This window comes from Lissotriton helveticus, chromosome 3_1 (assembly GCF_964261635.1).
Source record: "Lissotriton helveticus chromosome 3_1, aLisHel1.1, whole genome shotgun sequence".
Lineage (NCBI taxonomy): Eukaryota > Metazoa > Chordata > Amphibia > Caudata > Salamandridae > Lissotriton > Lissotriton helveticus.
Genome location: NC_136061.1, coordinates 629067313 through 629082207, shown reverse-complemented (window position 1 = coordinate 629082207; position 14895 = coordinate 629067313). Strand labels below are relative to the sequence as shown.

At 46.5% G+C, this 14895-nt stretch overlaps 1 protein-coding gene across 1 annotated transcript in view; it reads right to left on the bottom strand.

The window, feature by feature from the left end:
• Positions 1 to 434: 434 nt before the first annotated feature.
• The window catches only part of LOC144824685 (PRKC apoptosis WT1 regulator protein-like), a 117749-nt gene continuing 103288 nt past the window's right edge, over positions 435 to 14895 (bottom strand). Inside the window, exon 9 of the mRNA XM_078683717.1 lies at positions 435 to 770. Coding sequence (XP_078539843.1) covers positions 684 to 770 — 87 coding nt within the window. The 3' untranslated portion in view covers positions 435 to 683. The remainder of the gene's footprint in view (positions 771 to 14895) is intronic.

The window sequence follows — 14895 nt, the reverse complement described above, 5'->3', positions numbered from 1 at the left end:
ATGATACCAAATTCTTGGGGCACAAACTGTTAATGTCCGTTTAAAATAAAGGCAACAATCAACATAACGATGGACAAAAACCAAAATTTCACAATGATTTTCTTGTGACGGTTTCAAGTAGTACTTCTACTTTAAAGACTCCTCCTGTGCAGAACAGGTAACTGGTGAAGAAATTACACGTGAGCTTAAATTCAGAAGCTCTTGAATTGATTCCCTACACCCTTTTGTACCTCAGCGCTGGGTGACAATGCCAGTTAATTTGGGAAGCAGCCCCCAGAATGAAGAGCATTCTCCAGGAGACTTACTTCTGCCTGCCAGGGATTGCAAGGTTTTTGCTCCTCATACAGTTATGACATGGGAAGCTGAAGCTACTCTGGGAACGGATTTGTTCATGAAATGGGGGTCCCTAAAGACAATGATTCCATCTGCAGCTCGCTTTGAGCAATCCTGTTCACACTGTATCTCCAGATCCCTATAGACATTGTTGTCCCTGAGTCACTAATCTCACCTCCATTCTTCTTATTCAACTGTAATCCCCCCAATGTCCATGCATCCATCTACCACTCTTCTGCCCTCAGTGAGCAGTCCTGGGTGTCCGTAGTAGGCTCTTGTGCAGAGGGTTGATGGCCCTTCGTTCTCCTGCAAGCGTGTGGGGAAGGCAGCGTGTAGATCTCACCCTCATCTCAACTGCTCAGCTGCCCCACGACCCTGAGCAGGGTCTGGTGCTCCTCTTTAAGTCGCCGGTTCTCATCTTTAGCACCATCCAGATCCTGCAAGGAAACAAGGCAATGCAGGGCGTTATATCGTGTAAATATAGGAAGTTACCATGGCATATGACAAGCTGAAGCCCATCTGTTGCTTTCGGTGGCAAAGTCACTGCTGATAAGGAAGTGTAGCTACATATGCTTTGGACATCATAGACTCACTGTGTCTGGACGGTGGCATTCGAGCGGTTTCTACAGTTGCAGAGTCAAGGAGGTCCTGTAATGTACTGTCATCTATGGAGCATGGGAATGGATTTACCAGGCTATGGCATTTTCATTCCTGAAGTGTGCAACCGGGGTCAGTCCATCGTGTGTTGTAACATAGAATCATCTCTGGAGCATGAAAATGTGGGAACGTCATTCTTGTGGTGGCCTAAGGACTGCTATCTATTGTTCCACCCACTCCGCTTGCATACAAGATTGAGGAGCTAAACACATCTAGTGGCGAAGTGTGGCTCAATGGTTAGAGCGGCAGACCTTGATGCAGAACGCTGGCCAGGGACCAGGGTTTGATTCCCACCTCGGCGGGGTCGGGCTTAAATTCCTCTGACCGGATATTCTCGCCTCAGTGCCGAATCTAAGCATGGGCCCCACGCTGCAACTCTGGGCAATAGCTTGCTTAGTCTCCACAACGGCCCCCGATGCACAAGGGATGCCTGGTTTCACCATGGGATGCCCAGGAGTGGACACCTCACAAGGAAAAGCCAGGAGGGGTTCCCTTGTGGTAGGAGTACAAGCGCCGGGATGCCTCCGGGTTACTGTTCGCGCTATACAAAATACAACACATTTACACACACACACACACACATCTACCCTTCTATTATCTAGGGGAACTGTGATAGCTGGCTGCACACATTCTGTTCCCAGTCCCTCTGAAATATCACAGAGCAGGCAAGAAGAATCCATAAGGGATCTCTAGACAAGTTTCCATTTCCCAGTCTGTGAGCAAGGTCGTGGGACTGATGCATGGCAGAGGAATCCTACTCCACTGTTTTCTGCAGCAAGGCACGTTCATTTGCCTCCTGGGTCTAAGCAGGATAGGAACAGGAAGAGAAATAACTGCCCTTTAAATGACGCTCCCCACTCATCATTCTCAGATTTGTAGAGGGTGGCTCGGTATTTAATGACACAGGCCGGAGTTTCTAGTGTTGTTTGCCTTCCCGAGGGTTCCTTTTTGTGTGTTCTCTTGTGAGTTAGTTTTCAAACCTCAAGAGTCTGCAAATTGTGCTTACCCTAAGTGAAATAGAAGAATGGAGGGGCATATTATCAAGAACAGAGTTAAGATTATCACCGCTCTAGTGGCAGGGAACTGCCGCTAAAGCGGCGATAATGGGCTTGATAATATGGTGTAGAGAATTCCCATAGAAGCCCGTGTTCACACCAGAACCTGGGCTTCTATGGGAATTGAGTCTCAAGACGCCTACCGCTTTATGTGCTGCCTAGAATTAGTTAAAGAAAACAAGAAGGGGCAGAAAGAAGAATAAAGTGAAAAGACAGGCAAGAACCACCTCAGGATGATTGGTGTCCCATCATTACACATTCATATGGACTATCTGTTCTAGTGTGTTAATAGTTGTCTCTTGCATAAGTGCGTTTGGTAATCAAGGGTCTTCGTGTTGCGATAGTTGTTCCCTGATAATTTAATTCTTACTGGCTTGATGTTGCGATAGTTGTTCCTGGATAACATAATTCTTGCTGGCTTGATACCTTGAGTATGGACTGGTCTCTGGCCAAAGGCTAATAATCAAATCTCTATTAAGACCTCACCTAGCTATCGACTTCCTCAGAAGCTGTTCATGTCAGGTCAATAATGGAGGTATAGTTACATGAAAAAAGAGAATTTTATAATCTATAACTTTACCTCATAGAGAGTGACATCCAGGGAATAGCATCATTGAGACCTGTGGTGTCACTCGATAGTCTAAAAACCCATTGTTGCTCTCGTTGGAATAGGAAAGTAGCGATATCACTGATATGCGGTGGAATGAAAGGTTTTTCCAGTACGGTCCACGTGAAGTCTTCTGTTCTATGATCTTTCTCAAAGAAATGTTTCGTTAATTTTGTCATGGTTTCTTGCACCGGAAAGTGCTTCTGTGTTCCATCATTCGAAGTTTAACTTTCCGTATAGTCATGCCAACGTACCTCTATTCACAGGGACATGTGATCAAGTAAATAAGGTTGTCACTGTTACAGTTCATGAAACTTTTCTGTATCCAAGGTTTTGAACTTCCTATATCGATGGTTTTTGATTGTTTTGTCTGGGCACATACTCCACAGGAGCCATAAGGAAAGTGGCCCTGAACTCTTGGTAAGACCCACAGTGTGGCTTCTTTTTCTTGTCTTACGCTCCGTGGTCGAGTATGAACCAGCTTGTACCCCCAAGTTGGTACTTCTTTTAAGCGAGAACAGGGGTAAAGGTATCTTGTCCGAGCACCTGTTTAGGATATGCCAGTGCCACCTGACGCTCTTCTGGATGTTAATAGTAAGGGCACTGAAGGTATGTACAAACGTGAGCCGGCCCAAGGGAGGCTTAACTGTTGGTAATTCAATCAGTGCTTCCCGATTATTGTTTATGGCACGTTTCTTAGCTCGTTTGATTAGTTTTTTCAGATACTTATTTTCTTCTAGTTGTCTCACAAGATTACTGGAATGTTCTTCGTACTTCTCTAGAGTGGAGCAGTTTCTCCGCACCCATAGAAACTACCCATATGGCAAGTTTTTACGGAGTGACTTCGGGTGTTGACTTTCGAACCGCAGCAATGAATTTCGTGCCATCAGTTTTTGATATAGTTCACTTTGCAAGCCTCCTGATGCGTAAAAAAATAGACAGATCAAAAAAGGCGATCTTTTCTTTGTTGGCTTCTACAATAAACCTCAGGAACTCATTCCTGCTGTTTAGCCAGTCTTTGAAACTAGCCACTGATTCCAAAGTACCAAGCCATACGACAAGAATGTCATCGATATAACGTTTCCATAAACTAATCGATTAAAAAAATGGATTAGAGGTGGTGAGGACATGTTCCTGTTCAAATGCATGGACGTATAGATTAGCCAAGCTTGGCGCAAAAATACTGCCCATACTTGTGCCAGACACTTGGAGATAGATCGTTTCTTCGTATTTGAAGAAATTGTCCATCATTGCTAGTCGTGCCAGAGACATTATGAATGGCACTGGTTTCATATAATCCAACTCAGTGTTGGTGAGTATTTGGAAGATGGTATCTAACGTCTCATCTTGTGGTATTGATATATAAAGTGACTCGATGTCGAATGACACCAGGTAATCTAGTTCGTCAACAAAATCGATGTCAAGTAGCAGAAGTAATACGTCTTTGGTGTCTTGTAAGTTGGCATGGTTTTCACTAAGGGATTGAAAAAGTAGTCCACAAAAGTGGATAAGGGCTCCAGGACTGACCCAATGTCCGAAATGAGATGCCTCCCTGGAGGCGGTCTTTGATTTTCATGAACCTTAGGAAGGCAATAGAAATAGGGCATAACTGGATGACTTGTCTGTAAGAATAAGGCTTCTTTTGCCATGATCCAGCCAGAAGAAAGTGCTTCTTCCACATGTGCTCTTATTGTTCTTTTAAGTCGCTCTGTAGGATCTTCCTTCAAGGATCGATAAGACTTTCTGTCTACAAGCTGGCGCAAGCATTCTTCTCTATATGGCGTGGTATCTTGAATAACGACTGTGCCGCCTTTATCTGCTGGTTTCATTGTTAAAGTCTGATCTTCATAAAGTACGTATGGCTATTTGTTCATATATAGGTAGATTGCAGAATTGGACCTTCTTGTTATTTTTGCAAAGGGTAGCTATTTCCTCTTGGACTGCCTTCTCAAATGCAAGCACCTTTGAGGGCAACCTTATGTTGGGGTTGGTTGAAGGTATAGTGTTTCTTAAGGCTTGTGTTCTTTTCTTATATTTGGCCAGGTGTCAATTCTTTGTCAGGGAAAAATTAATGTAAGCGAATCTTATGAAAAAACTGAGCCAATTCGCAGTGAACATGAAAACTATCTCCTGGATTGGTCCCTAAAAAGCCTAGGCCTCGGTTGAGAACTTGGGTTTCATCTTCCGTCAACTGTCTTTGGCTGAGATTCACTATCAAGCTCATTCCACACTGGTTCCTGCTTGCCCACTCTTCTTCGTTTGGCTCCTGGTCCCCATATGTGAAGTTGGTGGTGGGTTCCAGTGTACTTGAGCATTTCTTCACTTGCCGCTTGGTCTGCCTGGACCAAAACCTAAAAAAGACTGGTTTTGAAAGTGTTGTGGATGCGGTTGGAATTGTGGCATAGGAGGCTGAAAATGTGGAGGAGGGAAACCCCAAGGTGCAGGTGGCCACCACTGTTGGAATTGAGCTGTAGGTGGTCCACCTCGCCAATTCGCCCTTTGGTATCTGCCCCTAGCCCTCCCTCTAAACTGTTGTCTATCATCAGGATTGGATTCTCCCTTGTTCGAACTGTCTCCTGAACTAGACCCTGAGTAGGAGGAACCATACCTTTTCCCTTTCTTATTGAATTCAGGAGGGGAGTAGTTGTCGCTGGTGTAAGGGTATTCAACATCCAATTTTTAAGTTATCAGGGAACAACTATCGCAACATCAAGCCAGCAAGAATTAAGTTATCAGGGAACAACTATCACAACATGAAGACCCATGATTACCAAACGCAGTTATGCAAGAGAGAACTATAAACACACTAGAACAACTATTAACACACTAGAACAGATCGTCCATATGCAACTCGGATGAGTAGTCACCTTGAGCTTAGTTTTGGTATACACTTCAATAGGGACAGCTTTAAAACAATATCAATGATATACAGTTTCATTTATTTATTTCAACCTGTCTCGACAGGCCATTTGTATCAGCAGTATAGGTGACTTTCCCAGGGACAGAGTGTAGCCAGAGGGGACGCACCGTAGACCCTAACTAAACAATCATATAATGCGGGACAGCTTCATCATTCCCGATATGGGTAGGGTGAATGATAGGTCCGGTGCTTGTGTTTTTCCTTATCAGTTCTAAAGGCGATGGAATAAAAATATTCAGACATGGATATTTATACAAAGCCGTTTTAGCTATTGCACCATAGTGTAAACCTGATTGAATACTCAATAATATCTAAAGATACTATATTTTCCAACGTCAGAGCCACTGGCTGATAGTTCTTATAATGCCGTTCTTCCACAGCGCCGTACGCGCGCTGGTATATTCAAATAATATCACACACTGTGTTTTTCAATACAAGCCTCATCCATCATACAAATTGGTTTAACTTTGTTGGTTCTCCTTCTTTTTTGACCGAGTATGTAAACAAAGTTGTTTACGTGAGAATATTCAAGAAGACTACATTTCCTGGCGATCTCGCCGCATGTTTGTAGTTCTAAATCGCGCCCGATGTGCACTAACGAAGAACACCTATATTTTCGCCATTAAGAGATCGCCAGTTTCCATACAAATTAATCTATCTCTATTGTTTTTCTCTTTTTGATTGACTATGTAAATATAGTTCTTGACTCGCGAATATTGAAGAAGACTACATTTTCCGGCGTGCTCGCCGCGTACGTGTAGTTCTTCCAAATTACGTCACTGTATCGCGCTCGATGCTCACAAATGCAGAACACCTGTTTTTTTCGCCATAAAAAGACCGCCAGCTCCCTCTTCGGGTACCTCCACTCCAGTGAAATTTCCACCTGAAGGTACAGACAGAGAGGTAAGAGCTATGTGCATAAATGTGAGTCGCTTCCTGCTAATGTCTCTATGCACGTTTTATAGATATATTTACTCTTGGCGCCACTTGGCTTTTTGCTAATGTGAGAGTGTTCCGATACCTGTGAGACCACGTAACTTTAATACACAGCAGCCTCTAGAACGGCCTGACCCATTTTGAATACTGAAAGATATATTGTGTAGGTAGTTAACTTTATACAAGAGGCTGCACTGGTTCTCAAGATGCACTGCCTCTATCATCATCTCAGACAGGGTGTTGCCATTTAGCTGTTACACGTAATGGCCACTCGAGTCGAAAGGTCACAATTGAGAGTGCAGTCCCCCCATCTATTCGTTCTTTACTTACACTCTAAGGACCACTGGCTTAGGCATGGGTTTCTTGGTGGATTGCAAGAACACAATAGATTGACTCCGATATTTTGTGATTACAGGTTGGACTGATGTTTCGCTGCGGCTGCAGCTGGGGGTCTGAATACAAAGCCTGTTTTTACTTTTAATTAATAAATTGAGTAGTGTTGATGACTGACTATTTATAGCCACAACCATGTGTACAAATCTTGTCCATTAACTGTTGTTGTGGGGCTATGATTATTTTACAGATCGGGCCTCTTTACAAAAACTTGAGCTGGTTCCGAGTGAGGTGATGTCCAGTCCTTGACAAGCAATGGTAAGCACACTTTTTATTACCATTGCATGTCTACAGAATTAGGATGCTGTTAAACAAGTTGACGCAGTTGTATTTTCACACTCACTTATTTTTTTCTTTAGATTCCGTAAAGCATCATGCTTCTTTCGAGGATTTGAATATTGCTACAACAGGATATACACTGTATGTATGAATCCCTTTAACTTTGCAGTGACAAAAGGTGTGTCTGTTTAGGTCCTGATGAAAGCCAGGGATATTTATCATAGTGGCTGAAACATGTTGACCGTTGAGACAGTGATTAACTTCTGTTTCTTTTTCACCTGCACTTTGGTTTTAAATCTGAAAACTTATCAGAGAAAGCACCAATAGGATTATTTGCATTGCATATCTCTGTGGTTTATCCTATTTTAATTCATGCTTTTCATTTTTCTTGCACTACACTTACAAAAACACTTTAAGATAAAAAACAAAAGAGTCCTTTCTGTATTTGCTTTCTCTTGTGAGAACTACATAAGGGAATACAACTCAATCTCTCTGTCCCTCCCTAATGATTAAGGGAAGGCGAGAGGGAGTTGCTTGGAATCCCAGATGATGACACTGGGCACTTGAATGTGATGGGACGCCAATTATCCTGAGGTGGTTCTTGCCCGTCTTTTCACTTTATTATTCTTTCTGCACCTTCTTGCTTTCTTTAACTAATTCTAGGCAGCACATAAAGCGGTAGGCTTCTTGAGACTCATTTTCCAAAGCACGCTGATCTTAAGGCCACGGATTCTATTTGTTTTTGACATAGTATGGATTAGGAGGTGTGAGAAGTTGGCCTGATGTGCAGTGTTCACTATTCTAGTGATCACTATATATCAGTCCAAACAACCCTTATTGATGATTGGTTGTAAGTCAACCTTATAGACCAGCTATCCTAGTAGCATGGATACGAGCAGTCTAAGGCTAAGACTCTAGAGGGCGTGTTAAGCCAGCTGTTTTACCATCACATTACCCCTTGAACACCCAGTGAAAGGACACCACACAAGTGTTATGAAAATAAACAATGTATTTATTAGAATCACAACAACCCTGTACTCTTTATGAGGACAGGGTGCTAAGCACACAACAAAACTCTTATGAAAATACTTAAGTTAGCACGTTATACACAAATGCCCGAGGGGCACGAAAAACCATATATTCTAAAAGTGGAATGCGAAATTACTAGCAGGTAAGTACAGTACTAATAGGCTTTGGAATCGCTAGGACTTGACTAGGGAATCGTTAGATTACTTCTAGGAGACCTAGGGGACTCGGGTGCAGAGTGTGCACTCTCACGCGGGATGCGGGACAAAGTCTATGGAGGCTAGTAAAGGCAAAGTTAGTGTTCACGGGCGAACCCGACCTGGTAGGAAGAAAACGACAGTGGATCCTGACCCTAGGATAGTGAGGCTATGCTGGGACACCGAAGTGCCAAAGTTACCTAGCCCAGGGGCTGCAGCTGCATAGGTCTGAAAAGACGTCGGGGATCTCGTTGCCGGACCAGGAGCCTGGAAGGAAGGAGTTGCTGGCAGGCGACCAGTGAAGGAAAGTTCGATGGATCCAAGCCTGGATCAAGGAAGAAGAAAACCTGAAAGCAGAGGGGACCAAGTTCTTGAATCACTAGCCAGTGATTAAGTGGGCACCAGGATGGCACCGGGCGAAGTCACCGCAGTCAGGTGAGTGGGCGCTGCTGGGCTCTGCAGTCTCTCGGACCAGGAGGCGTTGTCGGCGACCAGGATGGAGGTGCGAGCTGTCCCACGAAGGTTCTTGCTGTCGACGTCGCTGGACCCAGGATTGGGCTACAAGTCTTGGCAAATGCAAGGCCCACGCGGTGGACCTAAAATGGCATCTTGGGCGGACCAGGAGGGTCCAGGGTACTTCTCCAATGGAGGGAAGCAAGGGCCAGTCTGGAGCAACCAGACCAGCAGCAGAAATGTCGTCGGGCGTCGTCAGGAAGGCCACAAGCCAGCGGGCTAGTAGCCAAACAACGCGGTGAGCAGCAAAAAGCAGAAGGGCCCCACGCAGATCGTGGAGATGCTGGGGGGCTGCACTTCGGTGCTGGAGCTGCTCAGGGTGGGGGCTTCTCGGACCCCAAAGCACTCACCAGGAATTCACTCGGCGGGCTTGCTGGAAAGAAGTCGTGCAGTCTTGAAGATGGCCGGTCCCTCGAGGTCTCGTCACACCCACGGTTCTCAGCTGTGCTGTAGAGGTGGGTAGAGGTCAGAGGTGCCAGGGAAGCCGGTTCTCGTCGAGCTGGGCAGTCGGATTCCGGAGGAAGGACTTGCAGCAGACCGCAGTGTTCTTAGATGGTGCCTGCGGATGCAGGGTGACTACTCCTTAGTCACAAGGGAGAAATCTTAGGAAGAAGTCTTGAGTTCCTTTCGCAGAAAGTAGTTTCAGGATTCAAAGATGATCTGATTTGGAAGGGGGCCAGTTCCTACCTTTATCCTGTAAAAGGGGGCTGGCACGCGACTAGGTCCTGCCCTATGGGTGGGACCAGGAGGGGGGTGGTTACACCGACTTCCTTGGCGGGCTTTCCCCAGGCCAGGGGCTGGAGTGCCCCTGGAACTGGTTTCAGCCGGCCTATGCACAGTGAGCACCGGGGTGCCACTTGCAGTCACCTTCCTCTAAAGCCCTGCCTACCTACAATACACAAAACCCTGTCTGGGACGGTGCTGGCACCGCCCCTGGCAGGAAACCCTTTGTCCTTATCTCCTGCTCTGGGAGGACTCCCAGCAGCAGGAGGGCAGACTTGTGTCTCGGTGGCAGCATCCATTTTGTGGATGCTAAGGCTCTGTCTGACTTTAACCGGGGTTAGGGGTTACATACATGTCGTGTCCCTCTAGAAGGGTGGAATGCTAACCCCGTCGCCAGAATTGGCGAGGGGTTAGTATTCCAATTCGTATGACACCTTACTCGACATGTTTTGATAAAGCGATACCAGAGTTGGCACATAACCGCGAGGATTATAATGCACTTAAGAGTATATGGTATGCGATATCATGGAAACGGCTAAGGGATGGGTCCCGAAAGCCGCAGACAGGCTCAGCTCATGCCAGAGCACCATCTCACACGATTCCAAGCACTCTGCCTTCAGGATTGTTAAGGCCTGCCATAGGAGTGACTGATAGGAGATCTGTGTGTCCATTTTAGGGTTAGATATAGGTATACTATATCTAAAGCAAAGGGTGATTACACCACCTTGCCCCAGCTGTCAAGCAGCCAGTTGTGTCAGATTTGGATGGCCAGCCAGGGGTGGCATAATACATGCTGCAGCCCCTGGTAGGCCCTGGGTACACCTATGCCCTGGGTACCTAAGGTACACTGTACAGGGACTGATAAGGTGACTCAGTATCCAATTTAGATATGTACCTAAGGTACATGGAATCCATTTTACAGAGAGAGCAGTAGGCCTGGGGCCCTGAATAGCAGGGTCCCAGGTCAACTAAGTCAGAAAACCAGCAAAACACCAGGCAAAAAAGTTGGGGGCAACCATAGTCAGGGTTCTACCTTCCTACATAACCCCCCCCCCAAACGAAAGGAGATAAGGCTATCCTTGTCCAGGTAAGCCTATATTGCCTAAGTGGCCATTTAAGGAAGTACCAGCACTGGCATGGTTACCCCCTATGTCATGGTCCACTAAGCAATCCCTCACCCTAAGGGTGTCTGAGGGTCTCCACCATAGGGAATCCCTACCTGTGGTGTGTTTTGTCAAAGAAAAAGGCTGGTGCTGAAATGGAGTACTGAAGTGAGGCTCCACTAACTTTGGGCTCAGCTTCCTCCAATCATTATCCACCATAGAGGCCTTTCTTTCCAAGACTGAGTTGTTTTGGGCTCTCAGGGTCAACCTCTGGCTACCTACAGCTGGAGGTTGGGTCCCTCTGTTTGGCTTACTGGAGGGACAGTTCAGGTCTGGGGCCCTCAGGTACCAAGTTTGGCTGTGCCCAACAGTGTCCATCTGTGGGAGGTCCCTAACTAATTTTAAGGGGGATCCCTCAGGAGTGTGTCTTATTTTCACTTGGCTAGGTCTACTAGCTTCAGTGCCCTTAATCTGCTGATTGGGAAATTCTTTTGGACAGGGGGCCCCTTGGGGTCCAACACTGGCCTCCCTGACCTCTACAGCCCTGGGCTGACTGAGGCAGGGTAGAGAGGGGCAGGTTACCTGCTCCAGACTGGGTCCCACCTTGGAAGGGTCCACTGACATCAGGGGTTCTGCCAGGCTAGGCCTGACTACCTCTGTGGCAGTTTCTTCACAAGGGGTCAGATCAGTTCCCTGAGGAGGCTGATCCTTTCCTAAAGTCTGGTGGGAGGGAGATTTCTCTTCCTCCTCAATACTCTCTGTCTGAGTGGAGTGATCCATAGTTTCAGGCTTCACAACACTGTCATCTGTCTGAGTTTGAGCTGTGGCCATCACAACTCTCCCAACCTTTTCAGGAGGGGGCTCAGTTTGGGTGTGGGCTGTTACCATTACAGCCTTGACAACCTGTTCTGGGAAGGAAGTTGTCTGAGATGGGGTTGTGACTGGCACAACCCTCCTGACCTGTTCAGGGAGGATATCTTGGACTGGGGCTGTGGCTACCACTGCCCCACTAACCTTACCATGGATGTTCACCATTCTAGAATGGGTTTCTTGCTCTACTTCAGCCCAGGCTGAGAGCTCTAAATCATTCCCCAGTAGGCAATCAACAGGCAAGTTTGGTGACACTGCCACTCTCTTGTGGCCAGTGACACCCCCCCAGCTGAGATTGACCACTGCCATGGGATGATCTCTCTGTACTCCATCAATATTGGTCACCTGGTATGTGGCACCAGGTAAAAGTTGCCTTGAGGGGACTAGACTCTCAGTCACCATAGTGATGCTAGCCCCTGTATCTCTATAGGCCTCAACTTTTATACCATTGATGAGGGGCTCCTGTCTGTACTTGCCCAAAGTGTTGGGACAAGTTGTGAAGTTGGCAAACCCCATGCCAGTCTCACAGACAAGAGTATCTAAGTTTGGGGACCTGGTTAGGCCAGAGTCCCCAGGAACTCCCAAAGTAAATGCACCCAAATTCTTGGGGGCACTCCCACCACCTGGGGGATTACTACTAGTAGTAACAGGAGGTTTGGGAATGTTACTTGGGGGTATGTTTTCCTTATTGTTATTCTTGGGGCAACTGCTGTCAGTTTTTAAATGACCCACCTGTTTACAGGGATAACAATAAGGTTTCTTCTGGTTGTTGGAAGGATTCTGGGACCCACCCCCCTCAGAGGATTTTTGGGGCCCTGATGTGGTTTGATCTGTAGATTTATTCCCACCCTTCTCTTGAGGCTTGGTCGATTCCTTTTTCTGGTCACCACCTTGGTTCTTGGGCCTAACCCTGGTTCTGACCCATTTGTCTGCCCTCTTACCCAATTCTTGTGGAGAGGTCAGATCAGAGTCTACCAGGTGCTGGTGTAATAACTGGTTCTGACAATTATTTAAGACTTGCTCTCTCATAATTAGATTATACAATCCCTTGAAATCAGTAACCTTACTACCCAGTAGCCAGCCTTCCAAAGCCTTAGTGGCACAATCAACAAAGTCAGACCAGTCCTGAGACTGAGTGTTCTGGGTGTCTCTGAACAGCAACCTGTACTGCTCAGTGGTTAAACCAAACCCATCAACCAGTGTATTCTTCAGGACTTGGTAATTGTTAGCATCCTCTACTCTTGTAGTGAGGAGCTTATCTCTACCTTTACCATCAAAGGAGAGCCACAGTATAGCTGCCCACTGACTCTGGGGAATGCCCTGCACAGTGCAGGCCCTCTCCAGAGCAGCCATCCATTTCTGGATATCATCCCCTTGCTTAAAGGGGGGCACTATTTTAGTCAGGTGTTTAGTATCTAAACCCTTCTCTCTATCTCTTGGGAGATTGCTGCCACCAGTGGGAGCTAGCCCACTCATCTGCTGCTCTCTTGCCAGGGCAAGCTTCTCTTTGGCCAGGGCAATTTCTTCCCTTTCAATCCTCAGTTCAGCTTGTCTCATCCTAGCTTCATGCTCCCTTCTCTGAGGGGAAGTAAATCTCCTCTGTGGAGGATTCCTTCTCCCCTGAGAAGAGGCATTAGAGTGCAGAGATCTATTGGAGTCTCTAGAAAGAGATCTATCTCTCCTAACTCCAAGGTTAGGCCCACTTCGGGTTAGTACTGGGGGTCCCCCAGATCCTAGCCCAAGTAAGTCTAAGTTGGCCCTGGTTAGCCTTCTGACTACCTCAAGACCTTTGTCTACCTCATCCCCAGAGAGTACCTCTTGATCCTCCTCCTCAACTGCTGAATCAGTGTTGGGGAGGTCTGGATCCCCAGAGGTTCCCTCTAAGGCTGGCATGTTCTCATGTAACTGAGAAAGCTTTCTGGCATCATATGTCTCTAAGAGACCTATCAGAAAGGGAGTGGTGGGGTTAGACCCCTGCTTCAGTTTCCTGGAGACACAGATTTGTCTCATCTCCTGAAAGCTGAGAGCTGCATATCTTGAAGTGACCTGTGGAGAGTCAACACTGACCAGGGGAGTCTCAGTAGATTCTCCCTGGGTAGACATGCTTTTCTAGTGAGGTGTAAGTGGTGCACTTACCTACACTATATGTTTGCCTACTGATCCCTTGCTAGAGTTGTAGTTTAGGGTGTGCTAGGCCCTAGGAGCTACAACAGCTGGTTCAGTAGAACTCAGAGTATTCTAAGCTAAGTTATATGTACCTTTAGTACTTATGTGATCTTTCACAAGATATTCTTAGGGCATGTGTGGTAAAACAACAGCAAGCTCAAATCCCAACCGCTGCTCACCAATGTGAGAAGTTGGCCTGATGTGCAGTGTTCACTATTCTAGTGATCACTATATATCAGTCCAAACAACCCTTATTGATGATTGGTTGTAAGTCAACCTTATAGACCAGCTATCCTAGTAGCATGGATACGAGCAGTCTAAGGCTAAGACTCTAGAGGGCGTGTTAAGCCAGCTGTTTTACCATCACATTACCCCTTGAACACCCAGTGAAAGGACACCACACAAGTGTTATGAAAATAAACAATGTATTTATTAGAATCACAACAACCCTGTACTCTTTATGAGGACAGGGTGCTAAGCACACAACAAAACTCTTATGAAAATACTTAAGTTAGCACGTTATACACAAATGCCCGAGGGGCACGAAAAACCATATATTCTAAAAGTGGAATGCGAAATTACTAGCAGGTAAGTACAGTACTAATAGGCTTTGGAATCGCTAGGACTTGACTAGGGAATCGTTAGATTACTTCTAGGAGACCTAGGGGACTCGGGTGCAGAGTGTGCACTCTCACGCGGGATGCGGGACAAAGTCTATGGAGGCTAGTAAAGGCAAAGTTAGTGTTCACGGGCGAACCCGACCTGGTAGGAAGAAAACGACAGTGGATCCTGACCCTAGGATAGTGAGGCTATGCTGGGACACCGAAGTGCCGAAGTTACCTAGCCCAGGGGCTGCAGCTGCATAGGTCTGAAAAGACGTCGGGGATCTTGTTGCCGGACCAGGAGCCTGGAAGGAAGGAGTTGCTGGCAGGCGACCAGTGAAGGAAAGTTCGATGGATCCAAGCCTGGATCAAGGAAGAAGAAAACCTGAAAGCAGAGGGGACCAAGTTCTTGAATCACTAGCCAGTGATTAAGTGGGCACCAGGATGGCACCGGGCGAAGTCACCGCAGTCAGGTGAGTGGGCGCTGCTGGGCTCTGCAGTCTCTCGGACCAGGA